General features: G+C 36.6%; 1 protein-coding gene across 1 annotated transcript in view; it reads left to right on the top strand.

Annotated features, from left to right (window-relative positions):
* LOC139604515 (dynein axonemal heavy chain 5-like) overlaps window positions 1-25,312 on the top strand; it is a 148,463-nt gene that overhangs the window by 34,968 nt on the left and 88,183 nt on the right. Inside the window, exons 32-44 of the mRNA XM_071455659.1 lie at window positions 459-621; window positions 3,052-3,163; window positions 3,486-3,614; window positions 4,951-5,150; window positions 5,254-5,407; window positions 7,656-7,922; window positions 8,120-8,248; window positions 8,650-8,865; window positions 10,488-10,634; window positions 12,210-12,382; window positions 15,235-15,413; window positions 21,602-21,789; window positions 22,992-23,186. Of these exons, the coding sequence (XP_071311760.1) occupies window positions 459-621; window positions 3,052-3,163; window positions 3,486-3,614; window positions 4,951-5,150; window positions 5,254-5,407; window positions 7,656-7,922; window positions 8,120-8,248; window positions 8,650-8,865; window positions 10,488-10,634; window positions 12,210-12,382; window positions 15,235-15,413; window positions 21,602-21,789; window positions 22,992-23,186 (2,252 nt within the window). The remainder of the gene's footprint in view (window positions 1-458; window positions 622-3,051; window positions 3,164-3,485; window positions 3,615-4,950; window positions 5,151-5,253; window positions 5,408-7,655; window positions 7,923-8,119; window positions 8,249-8,649; window positions 8,866-10,487; window positions 10,635-12,209; window positions 12,383-15,234; window positions 15,414-21,601; window positions 21,790-22,991; window positions 23,187-25,312) is intronic.

Below are 25,312 nucleotides of genomic sequence, written 5' to 3'. Positions count from 1 at the left end.
TATGTTAAGGAAGCCCATTTTAAATACTTTTATTGTCTATTATATTCTATATATTTCATTTGAAAGCACACCCATCGTCCCCAAACTCTGCCTCTTAAGTAATTAGTGTAAATTGACATAGGGGACATTTAGGTTCTTGCTAAAATTATATTGTATTTCATTGACATTTCATCTACTTTTCAACATTGTTTCCCTCAATTATGAGATTACTGCTACAGAAGAATGTTGATTAAAAAAATCAGCTATCTAAACAATTACTGTGCATCAAAATCTGTTGTAATCATAATCTAAGTGGAAAAGTTTGTCTTCCTAGACACTATCTAGAAAACTGCAAGTCTGATTTCATTCATTTATTAAATAACATTCCTAGAAATGCATTGACTCTTATGTTCATGAATACATTTGACATGAACACCTAATTAACATGTATGAATTTCCAATTTTAAAATTTGAAACAGAGTATCCTGAACTCCACAGAATTAAACGAGAACTTACCTTGCTTCAGAAACTTTACAGTCTTTATGATACAGTTACTGCCAGTATTGACAGATACAATGAAATGCTTTGGAATGATTTAAATATTGATAAACTTAACAGTGAGCTCCTGGATTTTCAAAGCAAGTAAGTTGGTTTTTGGTTGAAGTACATGCAATTTGCGTTTCTAGCTCTGCTTTTTAATCAGCTTGTGAAAATTTCTCTGAGAGGCTGAAGAGCGTTGGTCCATCTCGTGCTCAGTGTTGGGCACAGCTGCGCTGTGGTGCAATATGCAGCTGGTTTGTGAGTCACCTGAGCCTTGTTGGGGTGTACTGATGTGTAGGCTGTAGCTTATTCAATAAACAAGGTGCACAAACCTGTGTCAAGGTGGTTGTAAGTATAAATAACTTTCAAAGCTGATTTTATACGGTACCTTCTCAGTGATTTCGTTTACAGCTAATTAATTCTTAGTCTGTGATATTACATGGAATTTTGAACCTATTGTTTACTTCTGCACATTTGTCTAAATTGTAATTGTTATTTCAAGAAGGGTAAATAGCCACACTAAATTCTGAGGGCTTATTTATGGAGTTTGAAGCTGACTGAAAAACGGACTGAGCTGTCTTTTAGTTATTAATTTGAAAAAAAACCCCTCTTTTAAAAAATAAGAATAGTAAAAATGAATGTATGTGAAACATAACTGCATTTGGACAATGTAAGTCTTCATCTCATTTCAGTAGAATTCTGGAATCTGCATCATAGTTTTTTCTGCAGTTGATTAAATTTTATGGTCTGTAGGACTTTTCATGCTTCTTTCTCCAGAACCCTGAAGGAAGCCATTGCACAGCAAAAGTTTTCATTTATGTGTTTCTCTTTGAACGTCATGTGTGACATTTTTGTTTTTCCTCTGAAGCGTTGAGCTATATTTGGAGCACTGTGACAACCAATAGGCAATAAATGCTTTTTTTGTAACACAAGTCCAACCCACTACTATCCTTCTTTTGGCAGTTTGCTAACATTATTGCATCAAGCTATTCTCTTTAAAGGCAGAGAAATTGAAACAACATACAGGAACATAACAGTGATAACATAACATAAGGTGATATGCTGTGTTAAGAAAGAAGCAGAAATGCTGGAAGTGTAATTACTGCTTTAGATTAATTGTAAAGATATGCATAGTTATTTAATGTAATTTTGTTCTGCTACCTTTTAAAAATCCTAATATAATAGACAACTTATAATCATGAAAATAAAAGCACAAAAAAACCCCTGTAGGCAAAAATAAATCTATTAGAAAGAAATAATAAGAAGAAATATTTAGAGAGCATTATAGAAGTTTATAATAACACTTGGAGAGAAGTTTCCCTTTATATTTTACTGTGATACAGTGTATAGAGAATGTCCAGTAAATTTAGGACAGAAATGTAAACCTGATCAATGGAGTAGTTTTTTAACATAATGTGCAGCTCATGAAATTTGCTTTCAGAAGACATTGTTGAGACTAAGAGAAAGGAAAAAGTTATTTGAATTTTTTAAAAGATTGCCATTTTTATTACCAAGCTGAGAGATCCCATTTCCAATAGCCATCCCTAGACAAGTTTATTAGATGTTACTTGCTATGCCTCAGGACAGAAGTAGCCAGGAACTGCACCTTAAAGCCTTCTTGATGCAAGGCAGAGTATAAATTTTCCATTCTGCAATGCTTTTCTCCAGCATATTTAATGCTATCTACTGTTAGATTCAAGATGAAAGACTATAGCAGTTATTGTAGTGCCATGACAGGATGAATTTGTTCATCTGCCTCTCACCAGCAAGCAGTGAAGAATTTGCACATGTTCCAGCATTGTGTGACAGATCTGTCTGATTCTGAGCTGTGAAAAATGGAGAACTTTTTTGAAGGAATTTGTCATTATGGGGAGGTTTTATGCAGCTTTTAGCTTCTGGAACTGAGCTGTAAGAGAACTGCTGTCAGTCTTTGGTCCAGAGCTTTGGCAGATGAAAATTGGCAATTCTGGTTTAGAAGGGAGAGGAGCTGTGACTATTCACAGTACAAGAGGTTCTTCATTTTAAATTTGCATAAAGGAAATTTTTGCTTTGAGTATCTTTCATACAAACCAGATATGAATTAAGAGTTGTTTGATTGAAACAGAAGTTTTTTCCTCTTTGCAAGCAGAATAGCTTTAGTTTAGGATGTACTTTATTTTACTGGGAAAATATATGTTGTTTAATCATTTTACCTCTTTACAAGATGAGGTGCATTTTCAAATTTTACTAAAACAATGACACTGCAGGAACTTAATTTCAGGTATGGGTTTGCACATGAAATTAACTTCCTTTAATTCAAACTGAAATAGAAACCTAACCATTCCAGTGTAATTTGTGCTGTCTTTTAGCAGTGTTTCATGCCTGCAGTCACAAATGACCAGCTATATATAATATTACCAACTTGCAGCTGGATTTTTTATTTGCAGTCTACTGGTCAACTCATTGAAAAATTGCAATATATCGTACTATTTAGTGGTGGATGGTAATTATTAAGAATAAAATATTTCTTCTTTCTTTTTGTGCTTTTTAAAGGATCCGAAAGTTACCGAAAGCATTGAAGGAGTGGCAAGCTTTTCAAGACCTAAAAAAAAAAATTGATGACTTCACTGAGAGCTGTCCTTTGCTTGAAATGATGAAAAACAAAGTATGTTCAGCATAATAATTTGGAGATAAGAGTCACTTGAGAAGCTCTACTGAAGGACATGTTATATGACTACAAGATGCTTTCCATAATTCTTTTTTGTAGATAAAAGCAGCTGTATTTATAGCAAAAAATCTAGTTAGGCTTAGTTATAGAAAAATAAACCAAAAGACTTTGTAATGTGATTAGAATAACTACTAATGCTTCCAGTGGAATGGAAGTCAAGACTCTCCTATTTGTTTAACAGATGCAGTGCAAAACATGATCATTCTAGACCTAAAATTAATACAATTTTTAAAAATCTCATCCCTATGGACTTTTCTAGGCAATGTTGTCAAGACACTGGGAAAAAATGGCACAAGTAACTGGGCATCACTTTGATGTTGACTCTGAAAATTTCACTTTAAAAAATGTAATGGATGCCCCTTTATTAAAACATAAAGAAGATATTGAGGTATATGTACTTTTCTGTTTTGTTTTGTTTGGTTGTGGGTTTTTTTTGTAATTATTAACTTGTGATCTGGTGCTTTTGAAATCCTGTTTCTAGTCAGCTTTGTAACATTAAAAAAATTGGTTTAGTTGAAGAATTCCTTTGAAAAAGTGGAGTTTGGTAGTTGGTGTTGGCACTGATAGTTAGTTTAGTTTATTTCCCTCTTATTCTGGTGAAGATTTAAATATGTAGATGGTATTACACTAATCCTTCCATAAGAGGACTTCTGTTGTTTTAAAAGTAGTGTGATTCTGTCATGCTTCTGATTTAGGGTCTGCCTACTTATATTTTTTTTTCTTCCCTTTAAATGTCTAACCAGAGAGGAAAAATAGTTGATGTAAGACTGATCCTGTTAAGTGCTAAAAATACTTGGAACACAGTAGAAGAGGAGGATATGGGGTTAAAAAAGAATGAAGTTGTTTTGTATTTCAAAAGTGACCCTTCACAAGAGTACAGATAGATGAGAAGGCATATGGAATGTGCACAAGCTGCAAAGCCATTGTCTCCTCTGTTTTGGGGACAGAAGTTGTCTAGCAAGTGCCTTAGCTTCATGCTTGTTAGCTTTTACAAGAACAAAGCACAGCTAAAACTAAAGAAGTAAAACCCCAAGAGCTAAATCTGTATTATTTCCAGAGTAGTGACCTCTTTAGTCTTGTCCACACATGAGCATTTTTAGGGCAAAACCATGAAATTAAACCTCCGCTGTACCCAATTCCTGGACAAGAATTTTAGCCTTATGGAAGGTTCGGAGTTCCACCTTACACTTCAGGAAACACTTTAAACCTGCAATAGAATTTTGGGATCCAGTCTGAGTGTTTGATCCTTTTCTCTTTCTCTCTGATGCAATAACCAGCTTTGTGACAGTCTTGTTCTCACTGCCTTCAAGACGCAGCAGACAGGCACATTGTCAGTCTACACTCTGTTCTCGGAATATTTATTGGTTTTGATTGGCAGTATTTATTATCTTTAAACTCTTCTGTCAGTTTATTTGATTTCAAATATTAATACATACAGAGAGAAAAAAATCTTCCTGCAGATTCAATGACTCAGTGAATTTTGTGTGTGTAAGATGCTAGCAGTAGTGAAGATGCAGTATAGCCCATTTAATGTACCTGTTACAAGTAGTACTAGAATATAATCTTGTTTGAAATATAATAACTTCAAGATGTTTAAATGTATATTTTCATTAGCCTGAACTTACACTGAGATCTGGATCAAACCAATACATTTTAATAGTCTTTATAAGTGTGCTTTATAATAGCCTTAGATGAATGTAAATTACTATTTTAATTTTACACAGGATATCTGCATCAGTGCTGTCAAAGAAAAGGATATTGAAGCAAAATTGAATCACATCATCAGTGACTGGAGTACTCATACTTTCAGTTTTGGTCAATTCAAAGCTCGAGGAGAACTTCTTCTGAAAGGATCAGATATATCAGAGAAAATAGCTTTGATGGAAGATAGCCTCATGATGCTGGGGTCACTGATGAGCAACAGGTACAAAACTTAATAAATATATATATTGTATAAATCTAATCAACCCCCAAGCTGAACAATTACCATCTTAGCTTCTTCTTCCCTTTAACTCATGTTCATGCAGGTATAATGCACCATTTAAGTCCACTATACAACAATGGGTTCAGAAGCTGACCAACACTGCAGAGATAATTGAAAACTGGATTACTGTACAGAACCTCTGGATTTACCTTGAAGCTGTGTTCGTTGGTGGAGACATTGCAAAACAACTACCTCAGGTATATTGATGTATGATAGTAATATGTTATACCAGGAGATAAGCCACATCACAGAGTTTATTTGCCAGTGCCAACTCACATAAGATTTGTGGGCTGTGCATGAGCAGTTCAGGAGAAGCTTTGCCAAACTAGGATCTGTCTGGTTAAATTGCTTAGAACTTGGTGAAACCTAAAGGAACACAATTGTTTGTAATTCAAGTTTAAATGTTCCTGTCAGTGTGCAATATTAGTGAATTAGTACAGGGCTCAGAACTACTTAATGGCACGAAACTGATTTATTGCTTTTGCCATATGTACAAATATCCCTTTCTTCCTCTGTGCACATGTTTATAGGCTATAATCTGTAATAGAATGACAGATTTTGCATTTCAATTCTGTACTTGCTAGGACTCAGTTTAATGAAGTCCCACAGAGAGATGCTGCCAGGCCTGGGAGCTGTGCATGTGCTAATCTGTGTGAACCATTGCAACCTCTTCAAAAGGCAGTGATGACCTTCCAAGGTAGCAGCTGCACAAGAGCTAAGGAATGATCTGAACAGGAGAGAAGTAGCAGAAAAAAATAATCCTTTTTGTTGTGTCTCCTAATGAGGAGTTTTCATACAGTACTAACAGACCACAGTTCAGTCTTACTGGATCAAACAGTGTAACTAAACAAAGTCATCATTATTGGGAAATTATTAGATGTGAATTTATTTCAGGATACATATTTTATAATTAAAGCTTACAATATCACAAATTAAGATTAATTTTGCAAGCTAAATAAAGCTTTCTCAATTGTTACTTAAACTACAATTTTTTTGTTGTTGTTCATGAGATATATTTATGTTGTTAGGGCTTATCAGAGAATCAATAAGCAGCTTGTGCAGATGAACAAATGGTACTAAAGCTACTTCTTCCAAGGATGATAGATACATGAACCAATATTCTGGAAAAAAACAAATGTAGTGATTGTCTTTGATGAAGGAGGAAAAGGAACAGCTTGGTGGAAGAGTAATGAGGAGTGGTTTTAATTGCAATTTCTGCAGTAATGAATACTGCAACAAGTAACTGTTAGCATCTGGAAATTAGCAAGAAGATGAATAATGTTCAGTCAATGTAAATTTGTTAGGAGCAAAACACATTGAAAAAAAATCTAATTTATTTTTAGGGTGGGCAAAGAGCTTTGTGGATAGAGGAAAAACAGTAGTTGCCATATATTTAGATAGGTTTTTGCCATTGTCTCTGATAGTATTACCAAAAAAGGTATTTTAGCTTGCTGGTGTGCAAAATTAAGAAGGGTAGAATGCATAAACATCAATAACCAATAACTAAAATATTGTATCTGGTTTTGGTGAAAGAAACACACTGACAAATTTGAGAGAGCATAGAAGAGGGTGCAAGAATGAGGAACTATGAAGGAAGGATGAGGAGCAAGAAAAGATTCAACAAACTAGACTTATTTGACTTCAAGAAAAGGAAAAACTGAAGTGCAAAAGTGATAAGTTTTTTAAAATATAAGGGCTGTTCTCAACAGGAAGGAAAAACATGTCTTGTTTTCAGTATCTGATTTAGTTTAGATATTAGAAGACAGTCACCAGTATCAAAAATTGCCTCGAGAGGCTTCTAAATCTCCATTGAGCATCACTAAACACAAGACAGAGAGATATTTTGGGTATGATCCTGCCTCATATCAGACAAATTCCTTTGGATCTTCTTTTGAGATCTCTTCTAGCTCTTAGATAATTTATGATTCCATTAACATTTCATTTGTTGTAGGTGAAGAAAGAATTTTTAATGTTAATATAGCCAGTGTATAAAAATATTTATTTTTCAGCTTTGAGAATTTGTCTTCACCTACACTTGTAATGTACAAGTGGGGGGCAGCTTCAGACTGTGTATACTGGTTTTGTTCATCAAGTGTTGCTACTAGCAGCTTACATGACATTGCGTATTGCTGTTAGGAAGACTATAATTTCTGAGAAAGCTGCTTTTTGAGATTTCTCATGTGTGTTGGAGTCCTTTTATGTAGAAAATTTTGGTGCCCAACATGAAGTAAGACATTTCCAGAGCTATTCCTATTGTACTATTTCTCTTGCAATTTGAACTCTGGTCAATAATAAGCATGACTACTAATATTCATACATAAGTCCTCCAAGGAAGACTTTAACAGCAAGGGAGGTATTAAACTGTTACCCTGTCTGATAGAATTACTTAATTTTTAGAATATGGCAAACATGAGGAAAAGCTAATGCATGTATCATGTACTTCAGGAAGCCAGAAGATTTCAGAACATTGATAAATCGTGGCAGAGAATTATGCAGAGAGCCCATGAAACATCAAACATTGTGCAGTGCTGTGTTGGAGATGAGACTTTGGCACAGCTGCTACCACATTTGCTGGAACAGTTGGAAATCTGTCAGAAATCACTGACTGGCTATTTGGAAAAAAAGCGATTAATATTTCCAAGATTTTTTTTTGTATCTGACCCTGCTCTTCTGGAAATCCTTGGTCAAGCATCTGATTCCCACACTATTCAGGTACAAATAATAAAGCAAGAGCGTTCTTACAGTCGAGATCACTAAGTGAAGACCGTGGCAAATTTTGTTTTTTATTTGAGAGAATTTCTTTCACTAATGGAAAGATTTACACAGTATTGTAATACAGCATTTAAAGACAAAGTAAGAATGCTATATGAGATCACTTTATGGAGGCTTTTTTTCTGATTCTATTGCAGGCACATTTGTTAAGTTTGTTTGACAATGTTAACCGAGTGGGATTTAATGAAAAAAACTACGACCAGATTTTATTGTTTGAATCTCAAGAAGGAGAACAGGTCAATATTATTGAACCAGTTTTAGCTCAGGTAATGAAAGTATATATTACAGTTTTTCATGACTTGATTTAAAATAGATTTATGTTTTAGAGGCCAACAGTATTGCATCATGTTATTATTTTACTAGCTGAATGAAAACCTCCCAATGTGAACAGCAAGAGCAAAGAGTAGCAGGGACAGAACATTTGTGTCAGTTTGTAACGATTGCTTTACCTGTTTTCTCAGCAGTGCTGCTGTGAAGTGCCAAATCTATCACATATCTCTAGAAGGGCAGTGGAGCAGAAAGAGGAAAGGAATCTTTTAAAGATTAGAGAATAACAAATATGGAAATGGGAGTACGAAGGACTGGGAAAAAAGTCACATAACAGCTCTTGCTTCTTGTGAATTATTCATAAAATAATTCTCTGAAAGTACTTTCTTGTTTATTTCAGGGCAATGTGGAATTCTGGTTAGGTCAGCTGCTGAATGGGATTAGGAAAACAATCCACACCATCATTAGACAGGCGTCAATGGCCATTAACGATTCAGAATTTAAGATGTATGACTTTCAGGCAATGTTTCCTGCACAAATAGGGCTTCTGGGAATTCAAATTATCTGGACCAGAGATGCAGAGAAGGCACTGAACAGTACCAAAACAGACAAAAAGGTAGTATTTAATGAGTCTTTGGGGATTTATTAAAAGCATTGTTTGTAACAGTACATATTGTGAAAATTTAAAAGTAACATGTAGGAAAAAGCAGAAAATACTAGTTAATTACCCAGAATAACAAATAAAGTATCAGGAAAACAGAATAATAAAAAATGTCTTAAGGAGTCACACCTCCTCATTATCCCCCAGCATGTGCTTTAGAATTGTTCCTAATCCTGTGATTTTCTCTGTTGTTTTGTTAGGGCAAGCATCTTAGGAAGAGACAGTTTCTTAGTTTGGGAAAACAGGGAATTTTATCATGCTACTTTCACAAAATCAAATTTGGAAAGAAATAAGAGCTCCTGAACTTTGGGGAAGTAACTGTGCTTTGTGGACATTGGTCTACTGTATCCAAATGTATTACATCCTTCAGTTGATAAGCTCTTTTATTTAGGGAAGGGGAAGAATAGAATCTGTTTCAGGAGGTGTTGGTTTAATCTTAAATACATGGATAAGATGCTGTTAAAAACCAAGGTGTCATTCTTAACAATGAATCTATGAAAGAACAAGGAGGGGGTGTGAGCTAAGGGGTTGCAAACCACCATTAATCAGGAATACTCAGTGAGAATGAACAAAGAATGAGTAACATCATCCTACCATAAAAGTAAATGCAGGGCAAATTCCATGCTGTACTTTGATACTGCATGAAAGTAAGGGCATAGACTATGGAGAAAACCATGTACTGCTACATTTTCTGCATTGTTCAAAGTTTTAAAAGACCATAAACCTGATTTTAGTCCACTCTTGTTTGTAGAATAACTAGGTATAAATGTTCTTTTGCATTAACAAGAAAACAAATTTTGTGGGTTTTTGGGCTGAACTGCATGTGTTTTTTGGGGGCTGGGGAGGTTATTTAATTCTCTGTTGGTTTTAATTGTGTTTTTATCAAATTTTTCTCAGCAAACTGGGTGAGTTTTCAGCTCTGCATGTATTTACAGAAAGCTGGTGTGATTGTTCTGTCACACATTTGGAATGGGGTATAAATGAGCTGCTCTTTCTTAAATCTCAGTGCTTTCTGTTGTGTACGTCACTGGCAGAGGCAGATGCTATTTAGTCATACAATGCTATAAGTCAGCATTGTATAGTCAGTATTTGTGGAATTTTGTAACAGATCTGGTACTACAAATTAAATTATTATTTTAGTGTCAGCATCTAAAATTACAGTATGCTTCCCCCTTCCTCTGGTTAAAGGATGTGACAGATCTTCAGGTTCCTCTGCCCCCTAAAACTTGAGCTGATATACACTACCCAAAATCATTAATTGATGGTTTTGAATATATGCAGGGATGCAGTCAGCTGAAAATGTAATGTATAGTAAAAGAAGCAAGAGTCTTGGAATAAAATCTTACAGTGTGTCCTGTTCACCAAGACATAATCTTATTGTACTCTGTTGGGTAAGATTGCATAAATGGAAGGCAGCCTCCAAATCCAAATTTAGGATTCCAAGCCTAATAAATACAAAGCAGAATATGGACATTATAACCCTGGCTATTTTTAAATTTTAAAAAACATTAAAATTCTAAATATTGGAAGAACAAATTGTGTTTGTATTAATTTGATCATTTTTGCTTGTGGAAAAGGTAATGCACACAACAAATCAGAAGTTCTTGGAACTTTTAAATGATTTGATTGACATGGCAACACACAATCTGACAAGAATGGAGCGGACAAAATATGAAACGTTAATCACCATTCATGTGCACCAGAAGGATATCTTTGATGATTTGGTAAGTTTTGGAAAACCATCAAGGGATTTCCTATATGGAAGGTCTTGCATATATAAAAAATTATAAGCAAATCTTAGAATCTATTCTCTTTGAGTAGCTCTGACATTACTGCTGTGATAGAGCATATCAGATTTAGTTTGATTTAATATAGATGTGATGCAGTGAGAAGGGTGAATTTTTATATAGGTGTGTTCATAGGTTTAGATTTCAGGTTTTTAAATGCTTGTTCATACTCATCATGCACAAATTCACCGTGAGCAAAAGAGTTTGACTTCTTAAATTAAATGATCCTCTCAATTTGAACATTTAATTCATTATTTGATTGAAATGTAAATATAAAAACCCTCCCTTTAGTATTCCTGTCAATCTTGTGATTTCTGATCCAGCCTATGTGTTGATGTAAGGTAATGGTTATTCAAAGGTAAAAGCAGAGAGGCTTCATATATTTGAAGAGAATAGCAACAATAGATATAACAGGTATTTTAGGTTTTTTGATAATTGAGTTGCATCAGGCTTCCTTTAGAGGAGTATGTTGAATAATGAAAGCATAATTATAAAAATGGAAGTAAAATGACTTCCAAAGGACTTGAATGATGCAAAGGCCAATAATTCAATACTGATTGCTTAATTTATGCATATATGTTAGGAAGATAAAAATTAAGTGCATGTGTAAAGAAAATAGAAAACATTAAAGAAAAGTACTGAAATCTAGAAAGAAAACTACTGGCTTCTAAGATAAGCATGGTGTTTTATCCTCTGCTTATAATTTTAAATTTATCTTCATAATTATTTGCTTAATTAATTTAATGTCATATTATAATAAAATTATGGAAAATTGTTTAAATTTGTAGGTCCTGTATACGAAATAAAAAGTCAGGAAAAAGTCCACAACTGGGGAAAGGGTTTTTAAATGGTATATGTAATGATAGCCTTCTCTCTTAAAACATTCTATTCTATTCTCTGCTAAACACATACTTTAGTGATTGAGATAAAGGAAAGGGAAGTGGCTGAGATTCCAGAACCTCCACTTCACCTTACAGTGTGTTTGCAAGGCCAATAACCAGGGCAACATTTTCTGTAAGAGGCCAGTGGTTTTGAGATCTACTGTCGATAATAATGAATCTGTTAATTACTACAAATCTAAATATGTGTATATCAAGTTCATAATGAAAATACAACCCGAATATACAAGCACTCAGTCGTCTATACAACATATTCAAATACTGTTCATAATTTAGTATTTCTGTGAGTAATGATATAGTTACCATGCAGGACAGCCAGTATTGTTCATTTTTTATGTTTTCCGTGACTGTTTTTCAATATCTCTGTAAGACGCAATTCATAATCTCTGTGCCCAAATCAGAGGAAAATCAAAGTTGACAGAAGGTTCAGAGCATGTCATAGACAGGTTTGAAAAGATAATTCCGGATGTCTTGACTCCTGACAGATTCTATGCTCATTCTTCAAGGACATGAATTTATATTAAGTAGACTTTTTTTTTTTTTCTGTATGGAATTTAAGATTAATTTGTTACTGATTCATTTCTGTATTAATGATTTTTCTTTTCCATAATAGGTCCGTATGAACATTAAATCTCCATCTGATTTTGAATGGCAAAAACAGTCTCGATTTTATTATCTTGAAGACTTGGATAAATGCATTATCAAAATCACTGATGTAGAGTTCACCTACTGCAATGAATACTTAGGCTGTACAGACAGGCTTGTTATAACTCCCTTAACTGACAGGTATTTGTAAAAGGAATGAAATGCGTAGTATTGGAGCTAAGATTTATTAATACTTCCTTTGACTTAGTTCTTTTAATGAGTCAGAATTACTTAGGTTGCTCTACAATGCTGCAATATCGCTGGTGAACAGCAGAGGCCAGTGCTTATATATTCAGCTATTGAAAAGAGGTTGAATTTGAGTGTTTGTTTGAGCTACATGAGCTGTGATGGGCATTAAAAAATTTACTTGTTCTCAAGATAAACATGCCCGAACACCATACATGTCACTAGCCAAAACAAAGTCAGTCTAAATACCAATATATTGCTGCTTTCAACAAGCAAGTAGTTGCATGAGAATTTGGAATTACAGCAAGTGATTAATTTGAAGTCAACCTGTAGGAAAAAGCAGTAACTCAGGACAGAGCATCGCATAGCTACTTCCAGTATGGTTTTAAGCAAAGCCTATGGAGACTTGCAGGAATACAAATACAGAAAACTCTGAGGGCAATCACAAGGAGAAGTTTTTATTGCTGGAGTGTTAGTTATACAGCAGAGTATAAACTTCATTAAATGCCTATTTTCCTATAGTCCTTGATTGGTGCTTCAGCTAGGCAAGAGGCAGATGTATTTGCTATGCCAGAGCTTGTTCTTTTATATGTGGATACAAATGTCGAAGTCAAAATATTTTGCCTATTCAGTCATTTATAGAATTATAGAATGGTTTGGATTGGAAGGGGCTTTAAAGATCATCTAGTTCCAGCCCCCTTGCCTTGGACTGGGACATTTTCCACTAGACCAGTTTGCTCAAAGCCCCATCTTGAGTTAATGTTGGAATTGTCTTTGCATTCTTTGTGCTACTAGATTTTATTTATTAATGAAAACTCAGATTTTTTGCCTATTTCTGAAGAAAAATTATTCCCTGTGAGCTATTTAAGAGAGCCAAACCTCTGCATGTAGATACCTGGCTTCTAATAAGTAACACACATCTCCCAAATTCTATGTTATGCACCCTACTGTTCCTGTGTTAGATAGAAGTCTGTTTGCAGCAGTACATATGCAGTTGATTAGTGGCTATGGCAGCACTAACGCACTGAAAATATTTTTACCCACCAGGAGAGCCAGCATCAATAAAATGTTGCCATTCAAAATTTGTTCACTGAATTAAAATGCAGCCAGGGAAGTGGTTTTGGCACCAAGCCTGCCAGAGTTTAAAAGTGCTTGGACCAAGCTTTCAGGCACGTGCTGTGGTTTTTGGGTTTGTCCTGTGCAGAGCCAGGAGCTGGACTGGAACTAGACATAGGATATATTATGATTATACAAGGTGCTGTGTTACACAAGATTGAAAATTAGCACAAGATGACGTGATTGAATAAAACAAGCCTTTTAAATGAGTTTAAACTGTAATATTAATAACAACAACAGAAAGAGCAGACATGTCTCTCTTTGGACAAACCTGGAAGAGCCAAACAAAGCTGCAGGGATTGGAGGCTACCCACTGTCACATGTTAAAAGGATATTTGAAGCAGAGATGTTTCCTAATGTTAGCATGGGAAATGTATGTGCCTAAGCAATGTTGCACAACAACAGATTTTATTCCCCTTGTGGGATTTTCCATTTTAATATTTATAATACTGCTGCATGGAATTGTCTGATCTCCTGAAAATTTTCAGGTAATGGTGTCTTTGTTCCATTAATCAGCTTGGAGTCAAGTCCTGTTTGGCTAATGATTTCATGTTCAGAGAGATTCCCTAAGCATGTGATAAATACACACAGCTGGTGGTACGTTGCATTAAGATGATGGCACTAAAACTGAATGCTCCTACACATCATATCAGACCTAGTCCATGTCATGGCATACACCAAAAATGAAGTGAAAGGTCTGCATAGAACTTGTGCTATGTATTCAGCTTGTCCTCGTTTTCAGAAGCAGAATTGTTAGGAGTGGTATTTTTTATGTGTTAAATGGTGGCCTCTTAACTGGTCACTGAGCAATAAGGTGAAAAAGCATTCTTACTGCTATTGTATTAGAATGATTATTCTGTGGTTTCCTAAGTCATACTAGGTGCTATCATTTGGGATTTTTTCCAATGTCCATTTTATCTCCCCACATATATCATAAAACTATTGAGTTTCACAGTGCTGAAATGTGTTTGCTGTGATTTTGGAACATTGGAGGTTAGAACAACATGTTTCCTTACACCCTTCAGTAACCTCCACACCATCTGAGAAGGCTGAGACTTAAACTTGAGGATCTCAACCCAGGATGGAGGCTGAAGAAGAAGATGGTCATAGGACTCATAGATTCCTCCTCTTTCTCCATTGCTCATTGCAATCTTTGCTCTCATCCATTGCCCTCCTGGAACTCAAAGGCTTCACATGACTGGCAGCAATGCTGTGGTTTGGCATGCTCCTATGGAAATGTCAAGAGCAGGAGGTGCTTCCGGCCTCTGTGCCTCCCTGCTGCCAGATCAGAGAGCCCATCATGAGTACTCTGGGAACATGGAGGGAGGGGGAAAAGACAGACATTCTGGGTGCTGCAGAATGAGGCTGTAATGGAGGAAGGGTGTATGATAGTCTGAGAAAATCACAATACTACAGGATTTTGGTATTCAGCATTTAGAATTGGCCTGTGAATTTCCTGGGCTGTTGCAGTCATGGCTGTGCTGGATGAGTGCTTTTCTTCAGGTAGAGCAAAACTGGTCTGGTAACTCAGCTTCACAGTGTGCAAGGGGGTGACTGAGGACTCACCACATGGAAATACATTTCTCCCCCCTTCCCCAGCTCTGGATAATCCATCTGTTGTGGTTGCATGGATGGATTTCAAGTAATTAATGGTAGGAAAAGATTCACAGATCTCTTTGTTCTGTCTTTAGGTGTTACATCACTCTGGCACAGGCCCTGGGCATGAGTATGGGTGGTGCACCAGCAGGACCTGCTGGGACAGGGAAAACAGAGACAACTAAAGACATGGGCAAATGCCTGGGAAAGTATGTTGTGGTTTTCAATTGTTCAGACCAAATGGACTACAGAGGACTTGGTCGTATCTATAAAGGTAAGAAAATACCTTTTATTTATTCTTTTTAGAGTTGTAAGTTTTTGCCCCTTCAGTGTAGTGAGTTTGCAATGATTTGGAGAGCATTTTTCACCTCTGTTTCCTCTTATTTCCAGGCACTCATCAACTTTACCTGATATTTGATTTTATTTGATTTTTCCTTTCTTTCTTCCCGCATGTTTTCCAGTACTTTTTTGTTTGAATGTTCTTCAATGATGTTTCCCATCGATGTTTTCTTTTCTTTTTTCCTTTTAATCCTTTCTATTGTTTGAGTGGTTTTTAATGCCTCTATCCTACCCCTTCCAGTGGAGAGGATTTGTATTTATTATTTGCTATTTTTGTGTCAAACAAGACAATCAAATGTGAAGCTCAAGGATGTTTTGCAAGGCAGGGAAATATGCAAAGTGTCGCAGTGTCTTATTTAACTACAGGACTCTTTTGAAGCCAGGAAAATGACACCATGGTCAAACTCTGATAACTCTTCATGATTAGCAAAATTTTGAATTTAGTTTTGCAAACAGAGATCCGTGATTCCAAATTCTTTCATAATGGTCTATTTTATTGTATATAGCTGCATTTATATATGGACTGACAGACCACAGAACACCACCATTTTCTGTGAGTGGTGGGTTTTTAACTATAACACAAGGCATCATAAACAAAATTTTCACTGTTGTGTTACCTCGTGAAGGCTAAAATATGATCTGGGGATAATATTTCATTTCAATTAAGAAGCCAGTGAAGCTGGCCATGATTTTTTAAGCAGAGGAACATTTCTGAGCTAGAAACTGAACCATCTATGCATGTGAATACCTTCAGTTAAGGTCACAAGTTTCTCAAAGCACCTCTTGTAACCCCACAGATTTGGGCCAAGCTTTTCTTGCACATCTCTTATCATGTGTGCAGACCTTTAGTGTCGTTTATTTTGCTCATTGTTATTAGACAGAAGAGGCTTGGTATATCTGAGTATGCTCATAATGCCAAGCACAGTCATCTGCTGGGTTTCTGCTATACCTGCAATCATCAGTCTGTAAGGGAGATGTGAGCCTTTGTTCCTGCTTGCAATGGGTTCGTCTTTGATGTCACCAAACTGTTGTCTTCTGCTCTGCTCCTTTTGTGAGAATATTTGTATCTCTTTATGTAAGTGCCTCTTTTCCTGGCTCCATGGTGATTTCACTTCTTTGTATTAAACTGTTTGTGACTCGTGTCAGTTCAGACACCTAGTTTTGTATCCTTGCTTTTTTCTGTCTTCTTATCCTGAGCACTTTGGTAACTTATCCTTTCCCATTTCAGATTGAGGCAGTAGTGACCATTGCAGCTTGTCGTTGCTTTCTTTTATTAAAACTGGACACAATTTCTATGTCTAAAAGCACAAGTTGAGTTTTAGGGCTGAGTTTTCTTTTTCTCTTGTTTTTCTATAAGATAACCATTTTCCATGTAGTATTGTCATCATATGCTTCAGAAGCAAAGTCATACTGTGTAATGTGTCCTTCTCTGGCTGCCTCATTTAATGGCATGCTGGTGTTCAATATGAGCTAGGAAAAAATATTTATAGAACTCATCTAATTGCTGCTCAAGCAACCATGATGCCTGTGACTGCTTACTTCAGTAAATTTGCAAGTGGGGTCATAGCTTGCTTCTCTGAGAATTTGCCTGAGAATTAGGTAATAGATTCAGCTGAATAAAGCCTGAATAGTGTGGGTTTTTCAGCATTCATATTGTTGAAGCTGTTGTGTGTCTGGCAGTAAAAGTGAGATTCTGCTCTTACATAAGTCATTGATGCTTTCATTTGTGAAGGGGCATTTGAAGTCAGTTGTGTTGGACTTAGTGTCACTACTTGCAAGGGCCTCGCTTGCAATCACCTTTTTTATGTCTTTAAAATATCTGCAATTTCTTGAAGAGTGGATATACTGAAGTTAGGGAAGGAAATGAGCTCTTTTTGATTTCATATAAAGGGCAAAGTGAGTTCAGATAAAGATTCTTTACTGCACATGAGGTCTTCAATGGAAAAAAAGGATAGTTCTTCTCAGCTGTAGAAGCACTTTCATGCAGACTGATAAGAAAGTTCCCATTAGTACATTACATATTTCAGTGCTCACAATGGGAAATTTTTTAGAATTCCACATCTGTTATAGGCTTGGTGCTTCCTCACCAGGGTTTCCACACCCAAACTTTTCACTTTATCTGGTGCTGTGTGTCAAGTCATCAGATATTAGCAGGTTTAGCAGTGAGGAGAAAAGAGGCATGGAGAGGTGGTGGTGTCCTGTCTGCAGGCATGTTTCCAGACTTCTGTGAAGACAAGAAGTTTAGAAAAAAGAAATAGAAAAAGATAAGATAACTAATATAGCATATATTGTATACTATAAAATTATGATTTGAAGCTCTTCTGGTTGAGTCAGAGCTGAGGTTTGATCTTTCTGTTTCCCCGTTTCTATCTGCTTTGTTTTTCTGTGTGGCTCAAGAAATTCATAGACAGATGATCTAGTTGATATGTTCAAGGCCTAGACTTTGATGGTTTTGTTTTTCAAATTTGAACCAAAATGTAGATTCAGATACAACTTGTCACCTGAACTGGACCAGAGGTAACCTGAGAGAGTACCAGGGATGCAAGTGGGAAGATGAATTTTCAAGTTTTCCCATATATCAAATTCAGTGTTGAAATTGCCCATGAATAGCAAACCAAGGATACTTGATCCCTGTTCCTGAAAAATGTTGGTGGATACCCTTCAGAAAACCTTTTGTCTGCAGTTGCCTGTGGATGAGTATAAAAGTTGTGTTTGCTTTGGTACTCTTTTCTATAGTTACAGTCAAGCAAGTCCAGTCTTTCCTGAAGTAACTTTTTGTGATTTGGTATTTAATGTAAGATTTTATATCTATCTTAATTCAGAAGGTGAACACACAAGTCTGGCATTCTGTAAATTCTTTCAGGACCAATGATTACTTTTTAGTTTGCTGCTTCTGGGTTGTGCTTTGGCTAGATAGAGCTTTGTTTCAGTGACATTTCCATTGAATTATATCACTATAGCTCTACTCCTGTGTAAAATCTGGGGAAAAAATGTGGAAAAATACATGGAAGGAAACATGGCTCTACATTGCAGATAAGCATTTTATAGTCTGGGGGCTAATAGCTATTCTGTGAGATTCTTTCATTGTTTGAGTACCAGGTTTGTAGGATGTCTGTACTGATTGGCGCAGGGGCATTGCCTTTTTTTTTTTAGATATAATTAAGGATCTCTTTAGTCCTAATTTGTTTTCTTTAGTCCTGTAATTTGTTTTCTGCTTTTACTCCATTTCTGTATTTGATAACCATCATATGTTCAGCATGGGGACAGAATTTAATTCACAATATGACAAAATTACATTATCTCTGAGCTGTTTTGCAGCTGAGAGTTTGCTTGCTGTGCCTTTGGTTGTGTGTGTGTTTTTAGCATAGATGTATATTTTCTTTCCTTTTTCAACACCAACAGAATGAAATAATTTTGCAAGAACTGAGTTTATTCAAAGCTGTGGGATATTGGCTTTGTCTGAGAATGAGGCTTCCTAACTCCATGCAGCAGGTGGCATTACAGAACAAGTGAATTTTTTTTTCCTTTCCCAAAGAAAAAATTATTTGGTCAGAACTGAACCTCACCATTCTATAGAGAAATTACTTTCAAAAACCTTTAAGATACAGACAGTAAGAGACAATATTATACAGAACTAAGTTTCTTAGTTAAAAACTCTCCAGCTTTAGAGATTTTCCTTGTTCACCCCAAAGAGTAGATATTTATGTTTAATAAACAAAGCAGAAAAAACCGATTTTTTTGGGTTTCTTTTTAGGATGGATCCTAGGGGTCATATAGCACATGTTAAAAAAGGGGACAAATGAATTTGAAAAATCTCTGCAATAAGTTTTTTATCAGGGAGCAGCAAGAATGGGGCAGCTCCATGAGGGCAGATGAGCCAGGAGCTCAGAGTGATCAGCACAGAGGCAGGGGCAGGGACTTCACTCATCAGGGCACAGTCCCACAGTGCCTATGCAGGGCAGGCTGTTGGCAGCTTGTTCCCATCAGCAGTCCAGTGACATCAGATAATGTGAAATGACCAGCTGGATTCAGGATTTCTCTGGGAAGTTTAGTCAGAACCAGCAGGAGGCAGAACTGGGGGTAACCCTGTGGAGCTGTGGGCTCCTCCAGGAAGTTCATTCAGCAATTCAGGATAAGAGGAGATGGGACTGTGCACAGCCCTGTACACAGTACAGTTCTGACCTGCCTGAGCTACAATAGAACTCCTGGACTGGAAGACAGAGTCTCGATAGAAGCCTCAGGAAGGGCTGTTGAGGGCATCCAGGCCCCAAATATTCCTCACAAAAGGAGAGGAACATCAGTTAAAGGACTTGGTGCCACACCAATGAAGTCAAGGAATGTTCTTCATTTGTTTTCAAATGACAAAGACAGTAGGATTGGTAGGATTGGGTATTTAATATTTTAAATTTGGTAACTTTCTATGGAATTACTTCAATCTTTGTATCATTATAGCATTGTGGTATTTATATATATTCCACTTGCTTTTAATTTTTTTAATTAAGTCCATGTAACTTTTCATCCTCTTTAGATTCTTTTCCTTTGGAGTATCTTTTTTCCTTATAATATCATGCAAATTAATTAGACGCTGTTTAGGGAAAGGTTACATATGGAATTGAGATAATTTTCATGGGAGATCTGCAGTATTGCCCTGACTGAATCAAGCCTTAAGAAGCCAATTTTGGTTGTACCACCAGTGATTTTGACCTGGTTAAACTCTAGTTCTTTTCTTCCAAAATTGCATGGGTAAAAAAGACCAATTGATGCAACATTATTAAAATAATTGGTTAATGGACATGAAAAACCATAAAAAGGGATGTCAGGAAAGAAACATAAAAGTGGCATTAAGGGCACTTGGGGCAACATCTTAAAGGGAAAGAGAAGATCAGACAAGGAAACGTAGAGGGACAGGAAGTAGCATATTATGAGAAGAACAGGCTGAGCAAAGGCAAGAGAAAGAAAAAAATCAAAAGAAAACAAGACAAAATAAAAGAATATGTCTTCATAGTATTGTTATTGATTTTTGAATACTTTCTCTTGAACTATCTAAAGCTCTTAAGGAATCAACATTACACCCATAGATATATTTTACCAGTGCTATAGGCATTGCCATATAAAGTATGGGGATTCAGGGGAGCTCTGGGCATGGTTATTCAACATTGCAAACACAAATGCCTTTTCTTGGACATGTGCCCTATTTCTGCATTTAGTACTGCCTTCAAACTGCCTAAGCAAAGCTGAGCTCCACCACTCAGGGGAGTGAATTAAACTCCACTTCTGAACAGTTCTAGGAATGGGTGCAGGCAATTGGAAATACTAGTCCAGTGTTGTCTTTGGGAAGGGAGGGGTGGTGTCCGTGAAGCTCCTGCATAGACTTACTAGCCTTTGTCTCTTGTGAAATGGGTGTGAAAGGGCAGGGGATTATGTAGCTTTCCCTCTACTGCTCTGGAAGGCTGCCACTGTAGACTCTCCTATTTCAATCCTGTTAGCATGATAGAGAAGAAGGAATACTTGAATCTCCCAAAAGCCATTAATTTCATGATATTTGTGGGGTACTACTGTCTGTCCAGAACACCATGGTCTGTTCCAAGTGACAATTCTAAGTGTAAAATCAGATTCTTTCCTCTATCTTGAGCAGTAAGATGTTAATCTCCAGTAATTTTTAACCTATGAATTGTTATAAAATGCTACAATGCTTCTGTCAGAAATGCAGTGGTCTCTATTTGGTTTTGTGCTTTTCATTTAGGTGGGTGTTGCTCAAGCTCATCTTTGACAACTTCATCCCCTGCATAGATGAGTTTCCATGCTATATGCACATTTGTGCTACTACATGGTACTATATACAGTATTAATTAACAGTTTCTGCCTAATGGTTGCTGTAGAAGTCTAGGATTCTTTGTAAAGAAGTTTATGTATCTTTCAAAGGGTGATACTTTTTCTGAGTGTCATTAATGCACAGCCCTTATTTTGAGTTTTTACTTCTCATTTTATTTTTGTTCATGTTCCCTGATCTTCTCACATTACACTAAATTGTATAGAACATGTGCTATTTTGTATATAAATTACTCTTGTTTGATCTGCTATTTTAAGAGAATATTTCTCTTTTTGCTTTTCTGCTTTTCTCAGGTTTAGCTCAGTCGGGTGCGTGGGGTTGCTTTGATGAATTTAACCGCATTGAACTCCCAGTTTTATCAGTGGCAGCTCAGCAGATATATATTGTACTTCAGTGTAAGAAAAAGAAGAAACTTAAGTTCACTTTCACTGATGGTGATGTTGTTGACATGGACAGAGAATTTGGTATATTTCTCACTATGGTATGTCTGTAAATACATGTAAATGGCATCATTGTGAAAAATCTTTTTTGTTCCATTCCTATTGAAATTTCCCTGTTGAAACATTGGGACTGTCTGTTAGAAAATAGTTAATGAAACTTGAACAATAATTTAGTAAAATAATTATGATATAATTTTCTCTTGTTGATATTTTTAACTGGATCTTAGGACTTGAGGTATGCATTTGTCATTAACTATGTATTTTAAGGACTTTTTTAGTTGAGTATTCGACAGATTGAAATTAAACTTAACCCCTCTTATTTTGAGTCAAAGTCTGTCAAAATAAAACAGAATTGACCACTTCAAGGACTACTGTAGCTGGTCTAGTCAGTATTTTACCACCTGTGAATAAGTTTTTGACCTCAATCCTGGAAGACAGCATGAGGGAAACCATCGTCACTCTGATTCACTGGCCTCCTGAAGATTTATCTTTGGTGCCTGTGGACTGCTTCTAGCAGTGTAGGAGGCAAAGCAGCAGGAAAGTAGAACAATACCTTAAAATCATCTTTGTATCTCTCCCTCCGTAGCTACCCACATACCCACTCAAAATGGAAGCCTTTGTCTTTATTTTAGGGGGTTCTACCTTTGAAAAAGTGTTAATGTTATCACTGTAATTTGAAAAAGAGGGCAAATAAGTGCCATGCAAAGGCCAGGTGGAAGACAGTTTGGAAGGAGCTGAAAGAGATGAAGGAAGTTATCACTGCATGGCTAGTGACTACAGTTGTCACAACTGAGCCGTGCAGTACTCATATGAATGACTTAGACATCTTCAGAGAAAGGTCAGATCCATTAGTTTAAATTATACTCAGTAATGGCTTGCACTGCTTGACTGGTTTTGTGCTGAAATGGTCTGGGAATGCTCACAGGGGACAGTAACCTCCAACACTGGAACACTGTCAAGACTCTGAGAAAGTAACCATTTAAAAGAGCTGCAGCAAGATCTCTAAGTGACTGTCTGTCTATATCTTTTGGTCTTGGACATCTCTAAATAACCTGTGATACCCCATACTTCATGAAATGCAGGATTGAGGCAACTGTGCACTGATGTGTCATTGCAACATGCTCACGTTTCCCTTCGTAATCTTGCATGTGCTCCTGCATTTGCTGAATGGTTAACAGGAAAGATGAAACTTCCTACCCTGCCATCATTATATATTGTTTGGGTTTATAAATTGCATTTTCAGAACCCCGGCTATGCAGGACGACAGGAACTTCCCGAAAATCTGAAGATTCAGTTTCGCACGGTTGCCATGATGGTGCCTGACCGTAGCATTATTATGCGAGTCAAGCTGGCAAGTGCTGGTTTCCGAGACAACCAAATCCTCAGTCAAAAATTCTATACACTCTACAAACTCTGTGAAGAGCAGTTATCTAAACAGGTAAAGTAAATATTTGTTCAACTGTAAGCTGTCACTGGAAGGATATGGAGATAATATACTTTCATAGAATATGTAATTATTATTACAATCATGGGCCTATACATTTTTTAGTTTCAGGTTCCAGAAACAGTATCTGAAATGATAATGTTGTTTTTATTTTTCACAGTAAATTGAGTAGTATGGGAAGTTTGATTTGTGATTCTTAAACAGAGTGCAGTTACTGGAGAAGTTATGAGGAACGGTGTGTATAGCTGTGCTGAACTTGCAGAGGGCACATTTTTCAATGTCTTCACTTATAAAGGCCAGGTCTATTTCAGAGACAGTGTAAGAATTGTAAGTAACTACAGAGCACCTACAAGGCTCTGTCTTTCTGAGTGCTACTAGAATGAGAATACTGCTGTTCCATTTGGGATGGGGTGTTTAAAAGTAGAAACAAATTTGGTTCTTTCCTTTTGAATGCCCTGTGCTGGCTTTTGAATGCCCTGCCCACTAGAGAGTCTCAATGAGAAATCATATGTACAGTAGATAAATTGTGGCTCAAATGCCTGCTTTGGTTGGATAGTGATGAAACTGCTCTAATTGACTATACTGTACTTCTATATACTACTATACTATAATATACTACTATATCAGACTACTATAATTTTAGTTCTGTACCACATATTTATTAGTGCCTGGCCTTTGTAAAACTAAGTTTTCCTATTGCCTCAGTTTGTGTGGTCATTTTTTGTCCAGGACATGATTCTTTCCTTCAATGTGAAAAAGGTGTGTAAGCAGGCATCATAAATTTGACCTTCTACCTCTGCAAAAGTGCTTTGCTTGTTTTGTGTTGTCACAGATGCTGGAACTGGTTCACCCTTGGACAGTGTACTTAAAAATTAATGCACACACCCAAACAAAACCTAACTGTACAAAACTTATTTTAACTATCTTAAGGGTGTACGATATTTTATATGCAATCATTACAGCATCTGCATAGAGAGTGCAGAGTTTGTGCAGTTTGGTGATTTCTTCAGCAGCAATTGCCCTCTGGAACCTCTGAGATAAGGAGATTCTCCATTTATCATGTTAATCAACATACTGAAGTATATAAGTAAGCCTTATCAGTTGGCCTAGGGATCATAGGAACCACCTGGAGGACTCTGTAAAACTGTCTGAGATTCCCACTGGAAAAACTCCTGTGCCAGTTATTCAAATGCTTTGTTGTGAAGGCAGGTAGCTCAATCACCTTGTTTCAGATCAGTCCTTTGCCTCATATATGCTGATGCTAGCAAGGGAGGTCCTTGATATTTGTGAAAATTAATGACCAAGTGCTCTGGGTGTGCACATAGGCCCAGCCCTTATATTCAGCTACATCACAATTTTATGTCTGCATCATATGCTTATATCTCTCTTATAACTTAAATTCCATAGTTCTTGCTAAGTGAGCCATGATATCTGTGGAGAATTGTGTTCCATGCATATTTATAATTTCTTCAGGACCGCCTAACGTTTCTACAGTATCCATCAGAGAAGCCTACTATAGTGATCTTTCTTTCATTTATATCTTGTATCATATCACGGGTCACTATACTCTGTAGCATGAGCTAGGAAGCACAGCTTTCTGCAAGCCCATGATAGTATGCTAGTTTGTCCTGCCTGTGCCTTGAGCAGCCCTTTGGACAGTCCTGTTTTTTGTCTAAATCCATTCTATATAGTCATAAAATCAGAGAAAAATGGATCTTTTTCTCTGGGACTTCTGGAGGTGAACAGGTGCTATACCTCTTCTCAAAGTGAGATCTGCTAGAGCAGGTGGCTCAGCACCTTGTCTAGATGAGCTTTGAATATCTCCAAGGATAAATAAACTCTGCACAGCCTCTTTGGTCAAGCTGTTGAAATGTCTGACCACCTTGTCTAGTCACCATTTTGTGTGTGAGGATGTTAGCAGAGACAATGTTGAAATCTCTTGGAATTACTCTGCCCCACTATGTTGCCCTTCCAGCAGATATTGGGCTGTGTCAAGCCCCCAGTGAGGATCAGGGTTTGCAAAGATGAGGCTAATTCCAGTTGTTGAAAGAAAGATTCATCAGCTTCTTCCTTATCAGGATGTTTACAGCAGACATCTACCACAATGTTGAGCCCTCTAA

The sequence above is a fragment of the Agelaius tricolor genome, unplaced genomic scaffold (genome assembly GCF_023055355.1).
Source record: "Agelaius tricolor isolate 1412-34295 unplaced genomic scaffold, bAgeTri1.0.p SCAF_2, whole genome shotgun sequence".
NCBI classification, from domain to species: Eukaryota; Metazoa; Chordata; class Aves; order Passeriformes; family Icteridae; genus Agelaius; species Agelaius tricolor.
The sequence above is the reverse complement of the archived record's forward strand: the minus strand, read 5'-3'. Positions and strand labels throughout refer to the sequence as shown.